Source organism: Oryx dammah, unplaced genomic scaffold (assembly GCF_014754425.2).
Source record: "Oryx dammah isolate SB20612 unplaced genomic scaffold, SCBI_Odam_1.1 HiC_scaffold_14, whole genome shotgun sequence".
In the NCBI taxonomy this organism is placed as follows: domain Eukaryota; kingdom Metazoa; phylum Chordata; class Mammalia; order Artiodactyla; family Bovidae; genus Oryx; species Oryx dammah.
In genome coordinates this window covers 18,735,049-18,752,935 of record NW_024070198.1, presented here as the reverse complement: position 1 = coordinate 18,752,935, position 17,887 = coordinate 18,735,049, and the positions used below count along the sequence as shown (strand labels likewise).

The 17,887-nt window shown below is 50.8% G+C and overlaps 1 protein-coding gene across 3 annotated transcripts in view; it reads left to right on the top strand.

Moving 5' to 3' along the window:
- The first annotated feature begins 258 nt into the window (after positions 1 to 258).
- Positions 259 to 17,887, top strand: part of PYROXD2 (pyridine nucleotide-disulphide oxidoreductase domain 2) — a 24,809-nt gene continuing 7,180 nt past the window's right edge. The window contains exons 1-8 of one of the 3 annotated variants that reach the window (XM_040254186.1): positions 259 to 510; positions 4,504 to 4,523; positions 7,460 to 7,553; positions 7,634 to 7,707; positions 12,354 to 12,509; positions 14,640 to 14,793; positions 17,001 to 17,062; positions 17,155 to 17,252. In XM_040254186.1, the coding sequence (XP_040110120.1) occupies positions 384 to 510; positions 4,504 to 4,523; positions 7,460 to 7,553; positions 7,634 to 7,707; positions 12,354 to 12,509; positions 14,640 to 14,793; positions 17,001 to 17,062; positions 17,155 to 17,252 (785 nt within the window). In that variant the 5' untranslated portion in view covers positions 259 to 383. Of the gene's footprint in view, positions 511 to 4,503; positions 4,524 to 7,459; positions 7,554 to 7,633; positions 7,708 to 10,157; positions 10,296 to 12,353; positions 12,510 to 14,639; positions 14,794 to 17,000; positions 17,063 to 17,154; positions 17,253 to 17,887 lie in introns of those variants that run through there. The other 2 variants (XM_040254185.1, XM_040254187.1) reach the window with 2 other exon arrangements.

Genomic DNA, 17,887 nt, shown 5'->3' with positions numbered 1-17,887 from the left:
GGAACACACATGCACACGCGCACGCACACACACACTCGTCTGAGCCCGAGTGCTCCCCGTCTGGGGCCCACGTGAGGGGTTGCACGACTGGTTGGCACAGCGCCTGGCACAGTGGAGCCCCAGAGAATGAGCAGCACAGTGATCACTCTGGAGGTCTGAAGGCGCAGGACCTCTGCCGGGTTAACAGGTGACCGCCCATGACTCTGCCCTGGGTGGACAGGCTGGGCCTCGGGCAACTCAGTGTCCCCATTTAGTCGTGGCCCAGGGCCAAGTACGGCAGCTGGGCTGCAGCTCCTCCTCTTCCTCCTCCCTGCTCCTCCTCCTGCCTGGAGAGGCACAAAAGGCTGCTTGCAAGCAAATTCCCGGCCTAGTCCTGGGCAGAAATGACCACATGTGGCCGAGGGCTCAGGAGGGCCTTGGGCGCCTCTCCCCGCCCCACATGGAGACGAGCTCTCTCGGACACCAGGGGACGCCTGAAACCTGAGTACGATGCAGTGGTGGTAGGCGCAGGTAAAGTGGGCTGGGCTGGAGCTGAGGGGCCAGAGGACAGCCTGCTCAGAATCCTGGGGTGGGGGCGGGGGTGCCCATCCACGCCCTTGCCCTCTCACTGCTTTGGCACAGGCTAGCCAAGATTTGGGGTGAGAGCAAGTGCTAGGGTGAAAACTCCACCCATCTGAGAGCAGGTGCCAGGATTCTGGAGCTGGCTCTACCGTCGACTTGTGGTGTGGCCTGGAGCAGATTTTTGCCCTCTCTGGGCTTGAATCTTCCCATCTAAAATGGCCGGGGAGGACTAAGTGAGTTCAGGAGTTTCCATGAATCTCCTGTGAAATTAGCCAGTTGCTGCCACATTCTTGGAAAGTATATGGTAGATAAGGGTTGCAAGGAAGGAGCCCTGGTACAACAGACCTGTGAAATCCTGCCGCCCCAAGTGTTCTGGGGTTTCCCTGGTGGCTCAGATGGTAAAGAATCTGCCTGCAGTGCAGACCTGGATTTAATCCCTGGGTCGGGAAGATCCCCTGGAGAAGGAAATGGCAACCCACTCCAGTGTTCTTACCTGGAGAATCCCATGGACAGAGGAACCTGGCGGGCTACAGTCCACAGGGTCACTAAGAGTCAGACACGACTAAGTAGTGTGAGCAACTAACACAAGTGACCTGAGTTCTGGTCACCAGCACCTGACCACTGAGACCATCCTGAGGACACTACAGCCATTCCGTCAAGGGGAGTTAGGGAAAAATGGACACGAGTCCCAGAGGTCCTCCCGCCTGTCTGCAGAAGTGACAGCCCGCACTGCCTTGCCCGCCTGGGCTGTACAGGACCGGCTGCAGTGACCCTGCTATGCTTTGCTGAGCCCCAGGGTGCAGGGCACTGATTCCACCTTGAGCCTGTGAGGTACCAGGCCAGGACCAGGCTCCTTTTCTTGGGGCCTTCCACTCACAGCCTCAAATTCTACTTCTGACATTATTTCCAACTGGGTTTATACAGAAAGGGGATGACAGGCCTGGAAAGACCTGCTCATCACACGGCTTTAAAGCTACATCCCTATTTGGGCCTTTCTTCATTTTTATCCCTATGGAGAGCTGTCCTGTGCTGGTAAGTGCTCACCAGTAACCTCTCCGGGGAGAATATGTGCATGTATATCCATACATAAGTTTATTGTAAAAACTGAAGTCAAAGAAGTGTAGCACAGTTTTGCAGATAAAATATACAATACTCTAAACTCCAGGTAGCCAGTCCACTCTTAGCAAATGCTTGTGACTTTTGCCAAACTCAGTAACCAACCTATGGCTGTAATTTGACAAATGAAAATAGTTCCAAAGGCAACATTGTTTGATATTTTTATTTTCTTTAAAGAGCATAAGGAAAGTGAAACAAAGATTTTATGTCAGAACTTCTCTCCTCCTTCAACAATTGGAATGATCTTGCTCAGTCAAATAATATTTTGCAAACAGGAGAAGAACAGTCCCGCAATTGTTTGCTCTGTTTCACAGTGTAACTGCTGTGGGCACAACTGCCAGTTAAATTTAATTTGCATTATTAGCATTTTCTCCATCACTTGCTTAAGTCTAACAACCAAAAAAAATAACAACCCAGGCCTTGGTGTGTAGTGTTCGTGGATTTCCATGGTGTGGATACTTCCACTGCAGCCTTTTTCTAAGTTACCAATGTTATGTCTCTGAATGCGAATTTGGGAGAGAGATGCAGCCTGGCACCATCAGGTAGCGTGGCCCCTGTATATGTCCATGGATGTAAATAACTGTGAAGACATAGACTATAGGAAAGTATAGTAAAACAATTACGAAGTGACAAGCTTTGAGTATTTATTACCTTTGTTTTTAATATCATTATTTCATTGTTAGTTTATATAATTTTTTATCAGGGGCTGTTTGACAACTGTCTCACTAACTTCCAGGGCTGGGGGACTCCAGCTCCAGTGCCCACTGGCTGGGCTCAGTAAACGGAATTTCCTCCCACCTTTTCTGCCCTTGGAGACAACCCACCCCTGCTGTCTCTTGGCAGAGAGGGTTGATCCTAGGTCCCCAGGTACCTCGGTGAATGGCTCACAAGTGTGCGTCTCAGGTGTGAATTTTTCTTCAACGTTGCTTCTCTGATTGCCAACCAAGGCAGGAAACCTGGTTTGAAGCCTTAGCCAACCTGAGTGAGGAGCACAGAGGCATCTTCTGAGATACAGATCACCTCTGCTCCCTGAAGTCACACCAGTAACCTGGGCGTCATCCTGACTCAGTTATTTGTCCAAATTTGCCTAAAGGATGACCCAAGGAGCTTGTTAAAATGCAGTTCAAGGGCTCCCTACCTGGTGATTAGGGTTCTGAGGGGATCGTCACACCTAACCAGCTCGGGGAGTGGATCTGATGTGGCACCTGCAGCCCACACATTCAGGAAGCACACCCCTCCCCCGCATGCCTCTGTGCCTGCTGCCTAAGGAGCCCTGCAGTCAGGCCTGGAGATTAGCTGAGCCTGCAGCTTAGACTCCTTCCAGGGCAAGGGAGAGGTCATCAGAAGCCGCAGGACAAAGTTTCAGCCACAACTAGAGTGGGGGAGTGGTGGAGGGAGGAGGAACTTGGGCTATTGGATCCCTGCCCTTTGCCATTTGAGGTCTGTTTGTGCATTTGTGGGCTTACATGTGACGACTGAACTGGACCCTGTTGCCTGGAAGCCTTTATTAGTTTTCCAGGATTTATGATCAGCACTAATTATGGGTCTGCTAAGGCACAAGTGCTTTAGGTATATTACTGCTCATCCTCCCCAGGACACTGCAAGCCCAGCAGGCCCTCTGTTTATATGTGAAAAAGACAGCAAACACCAGGGTGAGCCCAGGACAGTCTGCCTTTAATCTGCTGTACGTGTTTGAGAGCATGGCTTTTCAGACTTCAGGTTGAAATTCATTCATAATTCCCATCCATCACACTTTTAAAACTTTCTTAAGAAAACTATCAAAAGCAGGTAAAAACAGTACTCTATCGACCAGCATTTTTAAATGAAATATAATCAAATAGATCATGACATGCTTATCACATGAAGATTCGATATTAGTTCATGAAACACGTGCCAGGCCTGTGGGTCTGAGACCGCCTGCGTCTGAATGACCAGGGAGCTTCTGTGAAGTCCATCCTAGTCCCTGCCCCCAGCCTGCCCAGTAGATTCCAGGGAGGGCTCCGGGAATCAGTGATGACGCACGTCCTCAAGTGATCCTGAAGCTTCTCAGAGCTGGAGAGGCACTTGCTAGCCATGGACCTAGTGTGGGATATGGGACCCCAAACCAAGTTCAGGGCTTGCACCCCAGGGGCTGCCTGCCTAAAATTTTTGGAAAGAAACTTTATACCAGACAAATCTGCCCAATCATCTAGCACCCTGAAGCACACTCAGCAACTCCAGCAAACGTTGAAGCTGTATGTGTTGAGTTCATTTTGAGCTGTTCTATCTCAGGAACACTGGAAACTGACAAAGATTCCCCTTCTGGAGCACTGTTGTGCGGCAAGCTTGGGCAAAGCAAGCCCTGCTTGGCAGCAACTGTCCAGATGACCAGCACTCACCTGGATGACCAGGGGCACTGGCATCAGAGCACAATCATGCCTCCCTCTCTTTCTCTAGGTCAACTTTGACACTCCCTCCGACAGTCATCTGCTCAACCTCCTTTGCTGGAAGCCCAGCAAGGCTTTGTGGGGTCACTTTCATCTGATGCCTGCGGGTTCCCCTTGTCCCCACTCCAGCATGAGCCATTGGCCAAGCCAAGGTGACAGGACTTTTTTCAGTTCGGGGCAAGAACCAGGGTTTTGTGATTCCCCCAAAGACCAGGTGTCTTACAGTATCAAGCTAGATGCTGTTCCAACATCCAGGTTCAGGTGAGGGGTCCCCCAGGTTCTGCTACCTGCCAGGATCTTCATGGGCATGGGGACAGGGGTGGGTGGCCACACTCCTCCAGGAATGTATCTGCCCACTGACCACGGTCACTTTCCTCCCCTCTCCTCTGTCTCGTTGCAGGACACAACGGGCTGGTGGCTGTGAGTCCCCCGCCCTCCACCCCCCTTCACTGGCCCCTGGGTGTGTGGCTCCCAGCAGGAGTGTAAGGAAGCCAGCAGGATGAGGGTCGCTGGGGGAAAGCAAAGGCCGGCTGGTCCCCTCACCCCAGTGCTGGCCAGTGACTGGCTCAAGAGGACATCCACAGCCCTTAAAGACGACATAGGATTGCTTGCCTCTCCTTAATGCTCATAGGTTTCCCCCTTGACCTTTCATAAGCAAGGTGATAAACGGCTGGGAAAGTGTGTAATGGACATAACACGGGAGGCAGGTTAGAACCTTAGGGAGCAGGTAACTGGGGCTGGGGGCCCTTTGACTCCAGATGGTGGGCTGTCCTTGTATGCAGAGCCAGCGTTCCCAAGCTAGGTCTATGCCAGGCACCACCCTGGGGAACATGCAGCTAAACATGGTCCACGGTGTACCCTGGAGACAGTGAGGGAGCCGGTCCAGCAGAGAAGGCAGGGCTCTGCCCTGGCACAGTTGGCAACTGGGTCCCAGGCTGACCACAGGCCAGGGTGACCCTGAGGCTGTGCTTCTCAAACCAGAGTCTGTGTACCCCTAGGAGGCCACAGTGTGTGATCAAGGTTCAGGCCTCAAGATTCACACAGAGCATTCTTCTGAGCAGCGTCTGCTCTAGAATATCGGTGCAGGGGATTCAGCAATGTGGGGAGCCAGGAGACCTGTGTTACATCTTAATACTTTCCCCAGTATAGCAGTTTTATTCAAACATGTTACAGGGGACATTATTTAACTCAAGTGAAAGTGAAAGTCACCCAGTCGTGTCCAGTTCTTTGCAACCCCATGGACTATACAGTCCATGGAATTCTCCAGGCCAGAATACTGGAGTGGGTAGCCTTTCCTTTCTCCAGGGGATCGTCCCAACCCCAGGATCAAACCCAGGTCTCCCACATCGCAGGTGGATTCTTTACCAGCTGAGCCACAAGGGAAGCCTAAGAATACTGGAGTGGGTAGCCTATCCCTTCTCCAGCTTATCTTCCCGACCCTGGAATCAAACCAGGGTGTCCTGCATTGCAGGCAGATTCTTTACTAACTGAGCTACCAGGGAAGCCCCCTATTTAACTCAACTGATCAGTAATTTAAAACACTGATTTTTATATTAATATGAACATGGGTTTGTCTCCCAGCTCAGCCACTTTCCACCTGTGAAGGTTAAGGCCAGTCGGCTACTCTCTGACCCATGATAAAATGAGAATTAAAATGCCCACCCTCACTGAATTGAGGGAAAGGGAAATAGATGGTGTGCCCTGAGGGCCCGGCTCAAGAAGCCTTGCTCAAATGAGAGGATAGTCATGCACTTCGCTGAATGATTTGGGGCCAGCCTGAGAAAGTAGGGAGTTGGCCCTAGATTGGTTACTGTTGGAGAGCGGGGGCATCTCTAAACTGTGTCTGCAGGGAGGGGAGGCTAGCGTGCAGAGTGGTCGCCCCCCACACACGGCATCACGCATCTTGGCCATGAGAGCCAGTGACTGGGATCTTGAGGTGACCCACAGACCTCGTCTCGTCTTTGCTAAGACACAGCTGTGACGTGGCCCTGCTCTGTCCCCTGTATCGTGGTCTCAGACCACCTCTGTCTGCAGTCATCACTGTGGGACTGTTGACGTCTAATGGGAGAAACATGGCTCACCTCTGAGGCCAGTTTCCAGATGTGACGAGGCTCCTCTTTCTCCTTTCTCGTTAGGACGTGTCAGGAGCGTAGATTCTGTGTACGGACCGGGTTCAGTTTCCACACCTCTACGCATCAGTTCTGTGAACTTGAGCTGTTAGCCTCACTGAGCCTCACTTCCTCCTCTGTGAAATGGGGAGAATCACGGTGCCTAGCTCTAAGACGGATCGTATGAGACGATGCTCGCACAGCATCTGGCACAGTAGTCACCAAAAGTCTGCCTTCTGAGCTACACCATCCGAGTTGTCACCTTGGTTGTGGCGATGGTGGGAGGGCCAGCATTTTAGGTCAGTAGATGGAGGACTAGTTTGGTTCAACAAATATTTATTGATTTTCCACCAAGTGCTAGAGAAAGATTAATACTCTCCCCTGAAACATTTGTCCCCCAAAATGACACCATATTATAATCATAGCTTCATTGACCGAACACATCCCCATGTGCCAGGGACCCATGTTTAAGTTCCTTCTAGGGACCAGCTCCAGAGAAGGCAATGGCACCCGACTCCAGTACTCTTGCCTGGAAAATCCCATGGATGGAGGAGCCTGGTGGGCTGCAGTCCATGGGGTTGCTAAGAGTCAGACATGACTGAGCAACTTCACTTTCACTTTTCACTTTCATTCATTGGAGAAGGAAATGGCAACCCACTCCAGTGTTCTTGCCTGGAGAATCCCAGGAACGGAGGAGCCTGGTGGGCTGCCATCTATGGGGTTGCACAAAGTCGGACATGACTGAAGCAACTTAGCAGCTGCAGCAGCAGCAAGGACCAGCTCAGAGAATTCTCACAGCAGCCCTGTGAAGCAGGAAAAGTGGGTGTTGCTATCATCAGCCCCATTTTTGCACAGGAGGAAATTGAGGCCAGATGGATCAGGTACTGAGGTTGCCCCAGCAGGAAAAGAGGGGAGTGGAATGGTGTCCTCAGTGCTCACACAACACGCCCCCAGTGCTGCCTGCTGCAGGCTAGGGAGAAGGGTGAGGCTTGCCGCCACTCCACCCAGGAGATGGGCACGAGCTCACAGGGGCTCCAGACAGAGCAGGAGGGAAGGTCACCTGGGGCTGGGAAGTGGAGGGACATGAGCAGTCATGCCAGGTCTCAGAGGACATCTGAGGAGGTGGGCATTTATGGAAGGGCGGGGGAAGAGCATCTCAGAGGCAGGGACAGCTTGAGCCAGCCCTGTGGTGAGGTCCCTGCGGGTCGACCCCAGGAATAAAGGGAAGGCCTGTGTGCCTCATCCCAGGCGGCATACCTGCAGAGATTTGGAGTGAACACGGCGGTCTTCGAGAGACGCCACGTGATCGGGGGTGCGGCTGTCACAGAGGAGATAATCCCAGGTGAGCCAAAGAGGTGGGTGAGGGGCATGGGGGTGACCACTGGTGATCCCTGTGACTGTCTTCATCCAATTCATCTTCAGGGTTTAAGTTCTCCCGAGCATCCTACCTCCTCAGCCTGCTACGACCGCAGATTTACTCCGAATTGGAGCTGAAGGTAGAGTATGTGTGTGTGTGTACATGTGTGTGTCCATCCACCTGCTCCATGGCCTGGGGGAAAGTGGGCAGCTGCTACTCTTCCCTTCGAGGGTGTGTCTATCTCCCATGCTCTCCTTCATGCCTGCCCACAGATGGGCTTTGTCTGGCCCACCTGGTGTCTTAAAGATTGAGAAATTTCATACACAAATCAAATGTCTCCAAGCCTATGTTCCTAGATGCCGCACCAGCTGACCCCTTACAGGAATGCCATCCTGGCTGTGCTTTGTCCATCACTCCCTGGGGCCCTGTCCAGCCCCCATAGGAACCCTTGGGCACCTGGGCACCTGGACACCTGAGTTTGCAAAGCTGCCTTAGGTCCTGGGCCCACCTGCTGCCCTCCTTACACTTGAGAGCCAGTCACCATCCTGGGCAACTTGAGCAATCAGACTTTCAGCTCTTCGGGCTCCTGAGCCATTGTAGGGCATCCTGGGAACTCCCAGTCTGCCCCTGTAGACTCCTCTTAGCCTTTCCTTAGTCCACAGTCTTGCCCCCGCCCTTTCAGATTCCTTTTACCCCTAGCTGCCTCTTTGACAAACGGCCATGCATTCCTGGAGCCACTTAGCTGCTTGGTGCCTCCGCCACCCACCACTCAGAGAGGGTCCTGGGTGCCATCTGCATATGAGGCTGACAGCATGTCAGCACCAGCTCTGTGCTGAGTTTGGAATTAATAGGACATTAAGTCATGGTCACCATGAGAGAAATTATTCTTTGAGTCCCTGAGACTGCGAGCGCATCTGTCACCAGCCAGGATCAGGTGGAATCCTGCTGAGGCCTGGGGACAGGTCTCTGTCCCCAGACAAACCAGCCTATCACTGAAGGCAATTTTCAGACACACTAGTTATGCATGGTGGCAAGTGCATGGGTAGGAGTCCCCATTTTATGAGGGAACGCAGAGGCTTAAGCTCACACACAAGGAAATGACTGAGGAGCCAAGTCTAACCGACTCTTCCCCCTTGTTCTGAGCTCTGATGTGCCACCGCCAAGGGCATCTTGATAGCCACCCTGCTCAGCCTCGTGCACTTTGCCAGTGGCCATGGGCCAGGTCTCAGATGTGAGCTCTCAGGATCGACATCTGTCCTGGGTAGAGCACAGGGCTGGGATCTCAGCCTCTGGAACCAGTTCGGTTTTGAATTTCTGCTCTGCCGTTAGCAGCTGTGTGACTTAGCCTTGCAGTGCCTCATCTTCCTTATCTGTAAGATGGGGATATAATCTTACCAGCCTCAGAAGGCTCTTGAGGTAGTTGGTGTTCACTCATCATTAGCACAGTGCCTGGGGCAGCCGGCTGGGGCTCCAGTACTTTGGCCACTTGATGTGAAAAGCCAACTTGTTGGAAAAGACCCTAATGCTGGGAAAGAGTGAGGGCAGGAGAAGAGGGTGACAGAGGATGAGATGGTTGGATGGTATCATCGACTCAATGGACATGAGTTTGAGCAGGAGACAGTGAAGGCCAGGGAAGCCTGGCATGCTGCAGTCCATGGGGTCACAAGGAGTCAGACAGGACAGTCACTCTCTTTATGGGAGAAAGTCCTGAAATCAGACAAATAAATGAATCATGTTCAATTACTTAGACCTGAAGCAAACTCTGGGTTCTTCTTGGATCCCTTTTTGAGGGGTTATTGATTCATTCATTCAGCACATGTTGCTGAGCAACTGTCCTGTGCCAGGCCCTGGGAGAGACATGTGGACCGAAGGTGGTGAGGGAGGGTGGCGAGGCTGAGCGCTTAGTGAGAGAACTTCAGGTGGAGGTAAGCACACCTATAGCAAGGAAACTGAGGCAACACAACAGCGAGGGCCTGGATGCCCAGCCTGGACTGGTGACCAGGAAATCCTCCCTTGGAGCCAGGGGGAACATCTGAGCTGACATTCAAATGCCAAGAAGTCACCAGCACTGTGGACATCTGAGGGGAGAATATTCCAGGCAGAAGGAAGTGGAAGTGGACAGGCCTAAGGGAAAGGAAGGTCAAGTGGCCAGAGCAGAAGTACCAGGCAGAGGGGCAGCAGACAGTAAGGGAGATGGGCAGGGCCGGAGGAGACTGGGCCTTGGGGGCTGGGAGGAAGGGCCTGCATTTTATTTGAGCACAGCAGGGAGACAGTAGAGTCGGGAAGTGAGGTGATGGGATTTATGACTTTATGAAAGATCAGTCCTCCTGCTGGATGGCGTGGATTGTGGTGGAAGCGGGTGCAGGGCAGCTCCGAAGGTGGCAGCTGGGCTGAGGCAGGGCAAGGGGTAGGGGAGATGTGGATGAGGTCTGGAGGCTGAGCTCTGAGATTTGGTGATGGATAGGAGGCCAAGGGTGAGAGACTCAGAGGAACTGAGGGTGCCTCCTGCATGGTAGAGAGTTCACTGTATCAAGAGGAACCAAGTTGCAAATTCCTCCAGTTTGTAATCAAAGAAATTTCCCATCTCAGCTTTAGGAAGGATCCTGTGGGTCTCCCAGCCCCACCCCTTCCAACACTTGGATGCACCTCCACAATGCTCAGTCATGGAGATCCTGCCATCTGGAGTGCCCGTGGTTGGGGGGAGACTTCTGCTGTAATATTGGAAAGGTCTCTTTGGGTTTCTGTGTGTTTTCCTAAAACTTCTGCTCACAGATCTCGTTTCTGTCCTCTGGGGTGGTGCCCTGTCTGCAGCAGTGTGTTTAGTCAATAGACTATGTATTGATCACATGGTATCTAGATGCTGCAGATACATCACTGAGAAAAAGAGACTCAGCCCCTGAGTTCAGAGAGCTCACATCCTACCTGTGTAGACAGAGGAAAACTAAGTATGTCATTGACCAGGTGGTGATAAGTGCTTTGGAGAAAAATTAAGCAGAGCCAAAGGGTCGGGGGGAGCTGAGGATGCTAGTCAGGTAACATCTGAGCAAAGACCTCAAAGAGGTGGGAGCAGACCAAAGTGTATCTGGGGGAAGAAGTCTCTAGAGGCCACATCTATCAAGTTGCATACTTTAAATACATACAGCTCCTTGTATGTCAATCATGCGTCAAAAAAGCGGTTTAGGAAAAAAGTCTCTAGAAGGAACAGGATGTCTTATTTGTAAGGGTAGCACAGGCTCCTTTTGCTTTATCTCCACCTTCTTTGAAGAAGTAAATGTGCTCTTGGAAAGTTCTGTGTGCTAATCAAATATGTGTAAATCAAATATTTTAAATGCAACAAGGGAACTTCCATTTAAAGTGACCATGGAGTAAATGAGTCTGCAAAGTAAATAAAAGGGTTTTTTTATGTGAATAATTTATCTACCTTGTAAGTATGGATTTTCACATAACTGTGGCTTTATTGTGTCTTTCTCAGTCTTAATTATTTCTGAAATGGGAGCATTTAAAGGCTACTGCTGAGAGCCAGGGTTTTGGAGTCACAGGGATGTGGTTTGAAACCTGGATCCGTCTCCCTGTGTGACCTTGAACACGTTATTTCGCTTCTCTGAGCCTCTGCTATTGCATTTTACAATGAGGATGATCTGCTTACAGAACCATTGTGATGTAACCATTGTCAGCCCTGGTACAGTCCCTGGCACTGGGTAGCGTGGCATGGTGTGATGGGGCATAGCATGGTGTGGCATATATGTGTGGCATCGCATGGTGTGGTATGGTCTGCCACAGTGTGCCTGGGCAAGAGGGATTTTTATACGCTTATATCAAAGATAGGAACCAGGACCACATGCCTTGGGAAGCTACACGTATATGTTCATGCTAAGTCACTTCAGTCATGTCCAACTCTCTGTTACCCCTTGGACTGTGTAGCCTGCCAGGCTCCTTGGTACATGGGATTCTCCAGGCAAGAATACTGGAATAGGTTGCCATGCCCTTCTCCAGGGGATCTTCCTGACCCAGGGATCGAACCCACGTCTCTTATGTCTCCTGCATTGGCAGGCAGGTTCTTTACCACTAGCGCCACCTGGAACCTGCATACAGGTACCTAAATACATACAGGTCAGTTCAGTTCATTTCAGTCGCTCAGTTGAGTTCGACTCTTCATGACCCCCATGGATCACAGCATGCCAGGCCTCCCTGTCCATCACCAACCCCCAGAGTTTACTCAAAGTCATCTCTATCAAGCTGGTGATACCATCCAACCATCTCATCCCTTGTTGTCCTCTTCTGCCCTCAATCTTTCCCAGCATCAGGGTCTTTTCCAATGAGTCAGCTCTTTGTATCAGGTGGCCAAAGTACTGGAGCTTCAGCTTCAACATCAGTCCTTCCAATGAACACTCCAGACTGATCTCCTTTAGGATGGACTGTTTGGATCTCCTTGCAGTCCAAGGGACTCTCAAGAGTCTTCTCCAACACCACAGTTCAAAAGCATCAATTCTTCAGCACTCAGCTTTCTTTATAGTCCAACTTTCATATCCATACATGACTACTGGAAAAACCATAGCCTTGAAGAGACGGACTTTTGTTGGCAAAGTAATGTCTCTGCTTTTCAATATGCTGCCTAGTTTGGTCATAACTTTCCTTCCAAGGAGTAAGCGTCTTTTAATTTCATGGGTGCAGTTACCATCTGCAGTGATTTTGGAGCCCAAAAAAATACAGCTCACCCAAGCACAATCAGAGAAGGGTCATGGGCAGATCCCTTCAAATGTTACCTGTGCTATCTGTGTTCTGCAGAAACATGGGCTGAGGCTTCATCTCCGAAACCCCTACTCCTTCACTCCAATGCTGGAAGAGAGCACAGGGGGTAAGGTGCCCCGGTCTCTTCTGCTGGGCACAGACATGGCGGAAAATCAGAAGCAGATAGCCCAGTTCTCAAGAAAGGATGCCCAGGTAAGGAGAGTGACAGGCGATGGATCTTCTCCTCCATCTCAGCCTGGAGGCTGCTCTTTTTTCTTTTTAAACATTATTTTCTGAGAGATGGGCTCTTTAAAAAAAAAATTATTTGACTGCCCCAGGTCTTATAGTAGCAGTATGTGGGATATTTAGTTGCAGCATGTGAAAATTAGATGCCTGACCAGGGATTGAACCCGGGCCCCCTGCATTGGAAGTGCAGAAACTTAGCCACTGGGCCCCCAGGGCCTTTGGAGGCCGCTGTTGAAAGGAAATGGGCCTGGTTGGAATTCTGCCAGAGCAAGTTGTCCAAGACCACAGGGGTGTGGACAGCCCACCCCATCTGCCCTACGAGGGCTCCAGTCTGCGCCAGCTTTTGATCTTGGGCACTGCAAAGAGAAGGGATGGAGATCAGTGGCTAAGACCAGTGGACACGGGAGACCCTCAAACCCGTGTGTGTTCAGCATGAAGCCACTGTTCAAGTTTCTAAAGGGAATCCACTGATATGTCCTTATATTGTATATGCTTTCTATCTCTCCTTTCAGACAGAATTCCAAGTGGCTTTCCATATTAAAGCACATGAAGGTCAAAAAGAAAAAGGTGGGATAAGAGACAGTTAAAGATAGAACAAACTGGATCAGGAATTTAGGACAAGAGAGTTACAATAAATACTCATCTATTTTGGCATCATTCCCTGGCAGCCCAAGGCAAGAATGTGCCCATGATGATGAGTAGGTCTGATGGAGAAGGCACAGTTTTCCCTTGGGACTGAACAGCAAGGAGTTTGTTGGGTAGCTTTGTCTAGGTGAGTCATTGAATGTAATGGGCTTGGTGTGATTGGTTTTACAGACAGAAGAAGATTCTCTGAGTGGTCATTTGTTGTACCAACCTAGATACAAGCTGACGGCATAGCATTAACTCATATGTTGGTGGAGACATTTTTCTAAGAAGAACCTGGGTTAAGCAATCCATGGGGGATGATTTTGGTTCTGTTAATCTACTATCGGGTAAAACCAAGAAAACCACAGATCCAGCGTCTCTCTTTAACCAGTGGTTTCCTAACCTGGTGGACAATCAGGTCACTTAGGGAGCTTTGCTTTTTTTTTTTAAGTGCTTTGCACGTGATTCTTTTGTACAGTTGCACTCTGTAGGTTGCACTCCCTCCACTCTCCTCCAAGTCCTACCCATCTCAGATACACTGGAGAGGATTCAGGACAAGACTGGGTCCCTGAGCTAGAGGACAGTGGCCGTGGCCATGGCTGGTGACCACAGGAACAGGAGGCAGAGGCCACATCTCAGTGTGGAAAGTCAGGAGCAGAATTCTGGTTTTGTCTTTGCACGTTGTCACATTGAAGACCTGTTGCAGAGAAAGCTGTTTACCTTCATTTTAATCAAGAGTCTCCAGTGCAATTCAACACAGAGCTTTTCTTAATGTAACAGGTGTTAAAATTCCATGGGTATATCCAAGAGTTCTAGAATGAAAAATTAAAAGCTCTGGGCTAAGAAGTAAGATAGGGCCTCAGGTGGCATAGATGTCCATCCCTGCTCCCCAGGGAAGCACCCATCCAGGGAAGGGGGGTCATAACCAGGCTGTCATATGCATTCTGTTGTAGGAGATTGTGGGATGAAGGGAGGCAGGGTTCTGTTCCTGCTGATGATGAAAGGATGTGGGCGGTGGGGTTTGCAGACCAGGAAGGAAGAGTCAACATGCTGGGGTACAGAGCAAGAGATCTTACTTCTACCAGTAAGATATACAAAGACAGGACAGGGAGAAGAAACTTTCAAGTGGTCTTTGGTTTATCACAGAGACCATGTCCTAGGGTTCTTGAGTTTTCCATGGCTGACAACGGGTCAGCCTTAGACTCTTGTCCCTGCCACCCCCTGGTGGCCTCCTACTATTACTATGCAGGCCCTCTCTCACCTGCCCTGGTGCTGATGCCAGTGCACAGACCTAGAGCTAGCAGTAACTCTGCACAGCCAAGTGGAGTCGTGCTTGGCAGGGCGGGGGGCCTGAGGATCATCAAGGCTTGGCTGGGAGGCAGCAGGCCAGGTGGTCTGGAGGGCAGATCATGGGGACAGGGTCCTGTGGAATTCTAGGCAGTGGGACCTTGACTCAGAGCTCTGTTCCAGGCCTTTCCCAGATATGAGGCATTCATGGATCGCTTGGCATTAGCCATTGACCCTCTGCTGGACTCAGCCCCGGTGGACCTGGAAGCCTTCCAGCGGGGTTCCCTGCTACAAAGACTCAAGATGCTGTCCACCCTCAAGCCCCTGTGGCAGGCAGGTAAGTCCAAGGGCAGGTATCAGGGCATGATGAATGCCTTCATGTGGCTGAGCCCAGTTTCTCCAGGATTGGACATAAGCCTGAACCTCTGAGGCAGCCTGCCAACTGCTGTCAATTAATAGGGACCGCCTGGAGCACTGTAAGTGAGACGGTCTTATCTTAGGCTGGCATGCTCTAAAAATGGAGCCTGAACCAAGGGCTTATGTTCAAGTAGTTTATTTTGAAGGGGGATCCTAAGGAAAAAAGGAGGAACGGGAAAGAGGGAGAGTCAGCACCAGGGTGCGTCACTGAACTGGCCACCACTGTGCGCGATAACGGCCTGCCTGGACCTTCTGAGGAGCCTTAGGGAATGCACGTGACGACGTGCCCAGGGAAGAGAGGGGAAACGTTTACCCACTGGGTTCTCTTCCCCAGCATTCAGAGGTTGCCCCATGGGTATCAACTCCCACGTGAGGCTCTACTTCTGGGTTGTGCATGGGTGCCACGTGCGTCCCATGGGTATCCTGTCATGGTGTCAGAGAGGCTCCAGGGAAGAAATGAGGAAGAAGCACATCTTACAGGCCTGAGGTGAGATGCGGTCAGGCTGCACTGCGTGCAGCTGGCTGGAGCCTGCATGGAGCTTGTCGCCATAGCCATGGCTGGGGGAGGCTGAGAGAGATGGGGCCAAGAGAGTTTGAAGAGATGCCCCCATACAAGAAGGATGCTAGATGATTGGAGTCAGCAAGAAAAATATCTGTGGCGAATTAGTGATGTCTCCCATGGGTATGAGAAGGAAAGTTTCACCAAGCCTGCTATTATTTTCTACTGCTCCTCTGGGGTACAAAGTGTACCCAAACTGTGCTCCTGGAGAAGACTCTCGAGAGTCCCTTGGACAGCAAGGAGATCAAAGCAGTCAGTCCTAAAGGAAATAAACCCTGAATATTCATTGGAAGGACTGATGCTGAAGCTAAAGCTCCAATACTTTGGCCACCTGATGTGAAGAGCCAACTCACTGGAAAAGACCCTGATGCTGGGAAAGAGTGAAGGCAGGAAGAGAAGGGGACGACAGAGAATGAAATGGTTGGATAACATCACTGACTCAATGGACACGAGTTTGATCAGACTCCGGGAGATAGTGAAGGACAGGGAGGGCTGGTGTGCTGCAGTTCATGGGGTCACAAAGGGTTGGATACCACTGAGCAACTGAACAACTAACAACAAGGATACAAAGAGCAGCTGAGCCTCTATATTCTACAAAAATACTGAACCAGTTAGTTAGCTGTGGTCACAAAGTTGCCACATAACAAACTACAACATTCCAGTGGTGTGTAAAAATAAACATTTATTTCTCATGTGTCTGCATGCTTCAGCTGATCCCAGCTGGGCTGAGCTGGTCTGATCTGGTCTCATATGTGCATCTGTGGCTAGGGCAGCCCTGCTCCAGGTGCCTCTCTGCCTCTTCTTGGAAAATGCAGGCTCGTCCAGGCAAGACCTTCTTATATCAATGACAAAAGTGCAGAGGACAAGCCCCGATGTGCAGGCCAGTTCCAAGCCCCTGATTGCATCATGTTGGCAAACACTCCAGTGGCCAGGCAAATCGTGTGAGCCTAGAATCAAGAAATAAGGCAGGTCCACTCAGCTAGGGTGGGAGGCAATGCAGTTAACAGGGCAAAGTGTGTGGACCTGGGGAGGGTGAAGGAGCCAAGCTGGTAAAATCTATCACAAATGTCAAGAGCAGACATTGCCTCCCACATCGCCAGTCCAAGGAACCTCATGCAATAAACATGCATTAAGCATTCACGTAGTAAACATTTATTGAGCAACTGCTGTGTGCCAGACAGCAAGCTCAGCACTGGGGCAAAATGCCTAGAGTTCATGACCTCTACCTTCAAGGTTCTAGTGCCCAGTTCCTCTCTGAGCTAGTTTAAATCAGTGTCAGAGAAATGGGTTAGCCAAACCACTGCCTCTCAGGGTACAGCCTTAGAGAATTCAAAGAGAGTAAGACACAAATTAAAAATGGCCCCCAAATAATTCTAACAGTTAAAATGTATTAAGTGCCTATAGATTTAGAAATGCTTCACCTACCTCATTTAATCCTCACAATAGCTTTTAAGGGTAGAAAATATGACTCCCGTTTTATAGGTAAAGAAACAGGTGCAGAGCCGTTAGGATCCAAGCATTCCCTTCTCGCCTGTCTTGGTTTGCGGTTTATGAATCTCTTCTTTCAGGTTGCATCCTGGGAGCCCAGCTGCCTCAGTATCACCAGGTCCTCACAGCTCCAGCCGCCAAGGTGAGCGGTGCCCCAGCCTCAGGCTGCACCTTGCCATGATGGGGCCTCTGCTCCCCGGGTAAGCCCTTCTCCATGCCGCTCTGCTTTCCCAGGTGCTGGATCAGTGGTTTGAGTCTGAGCCTCTAAAAGCCACTCTAGCAACAGATGCTGTGATTGGCGCCATGATGGGCCCCTGCATTCCAGGAAGTGGGTGAGTGTGGCAGGTGAGGTGGGGCAGCGGGAGGGGCGCAGATAACCCCCACAAGAGCAAAAACTGTCACTCATTGAACTCACCCGATGAACCAGGCAGGCGCCAAATATTTCACACAGGATTCATTTAACCCTCAAGGCAACATTGGGGAGTGTGGTTCAGAGAAGGGAGATAACCTTCCCAAAGTCACCCAGCTAGTAAGGGCAGAGCTGGTTCCCGGCCTGACTTGTCCGAACCCCGCATCCCTGCCCAGTCTTCCTTCCTAGCCACTGCTCCCCACTGCTGCCGTAGAAGAGCCTTGGTCCTGCCTCCCGCTGTGATGTCTCAATATGAGTATCTTCTTCTCTATCTATCTATGCATCATCTATCCATCTACGTATTTATCTATCCTCTCTTCCCTTCCCACGAAGCCCCGTTGCCTGCCCTTCTCCCGCAGGCCCTTTCCCTGGGTTCCAGGATGCGCACACACACACAGACACCTTCACATGGATGGGAAGCTGCCTTTCCCTTTGTGAGTGGGAGGTGTGCTGACAGCCTCATCCGAGAGGGGGCAGTCAGACACAATGAAGTGTGCAGTTGTGGTATGACTTAATGAGCCCTGTAGGAGCAGGAATGGAGGGTGTGTGTGTGTGTGT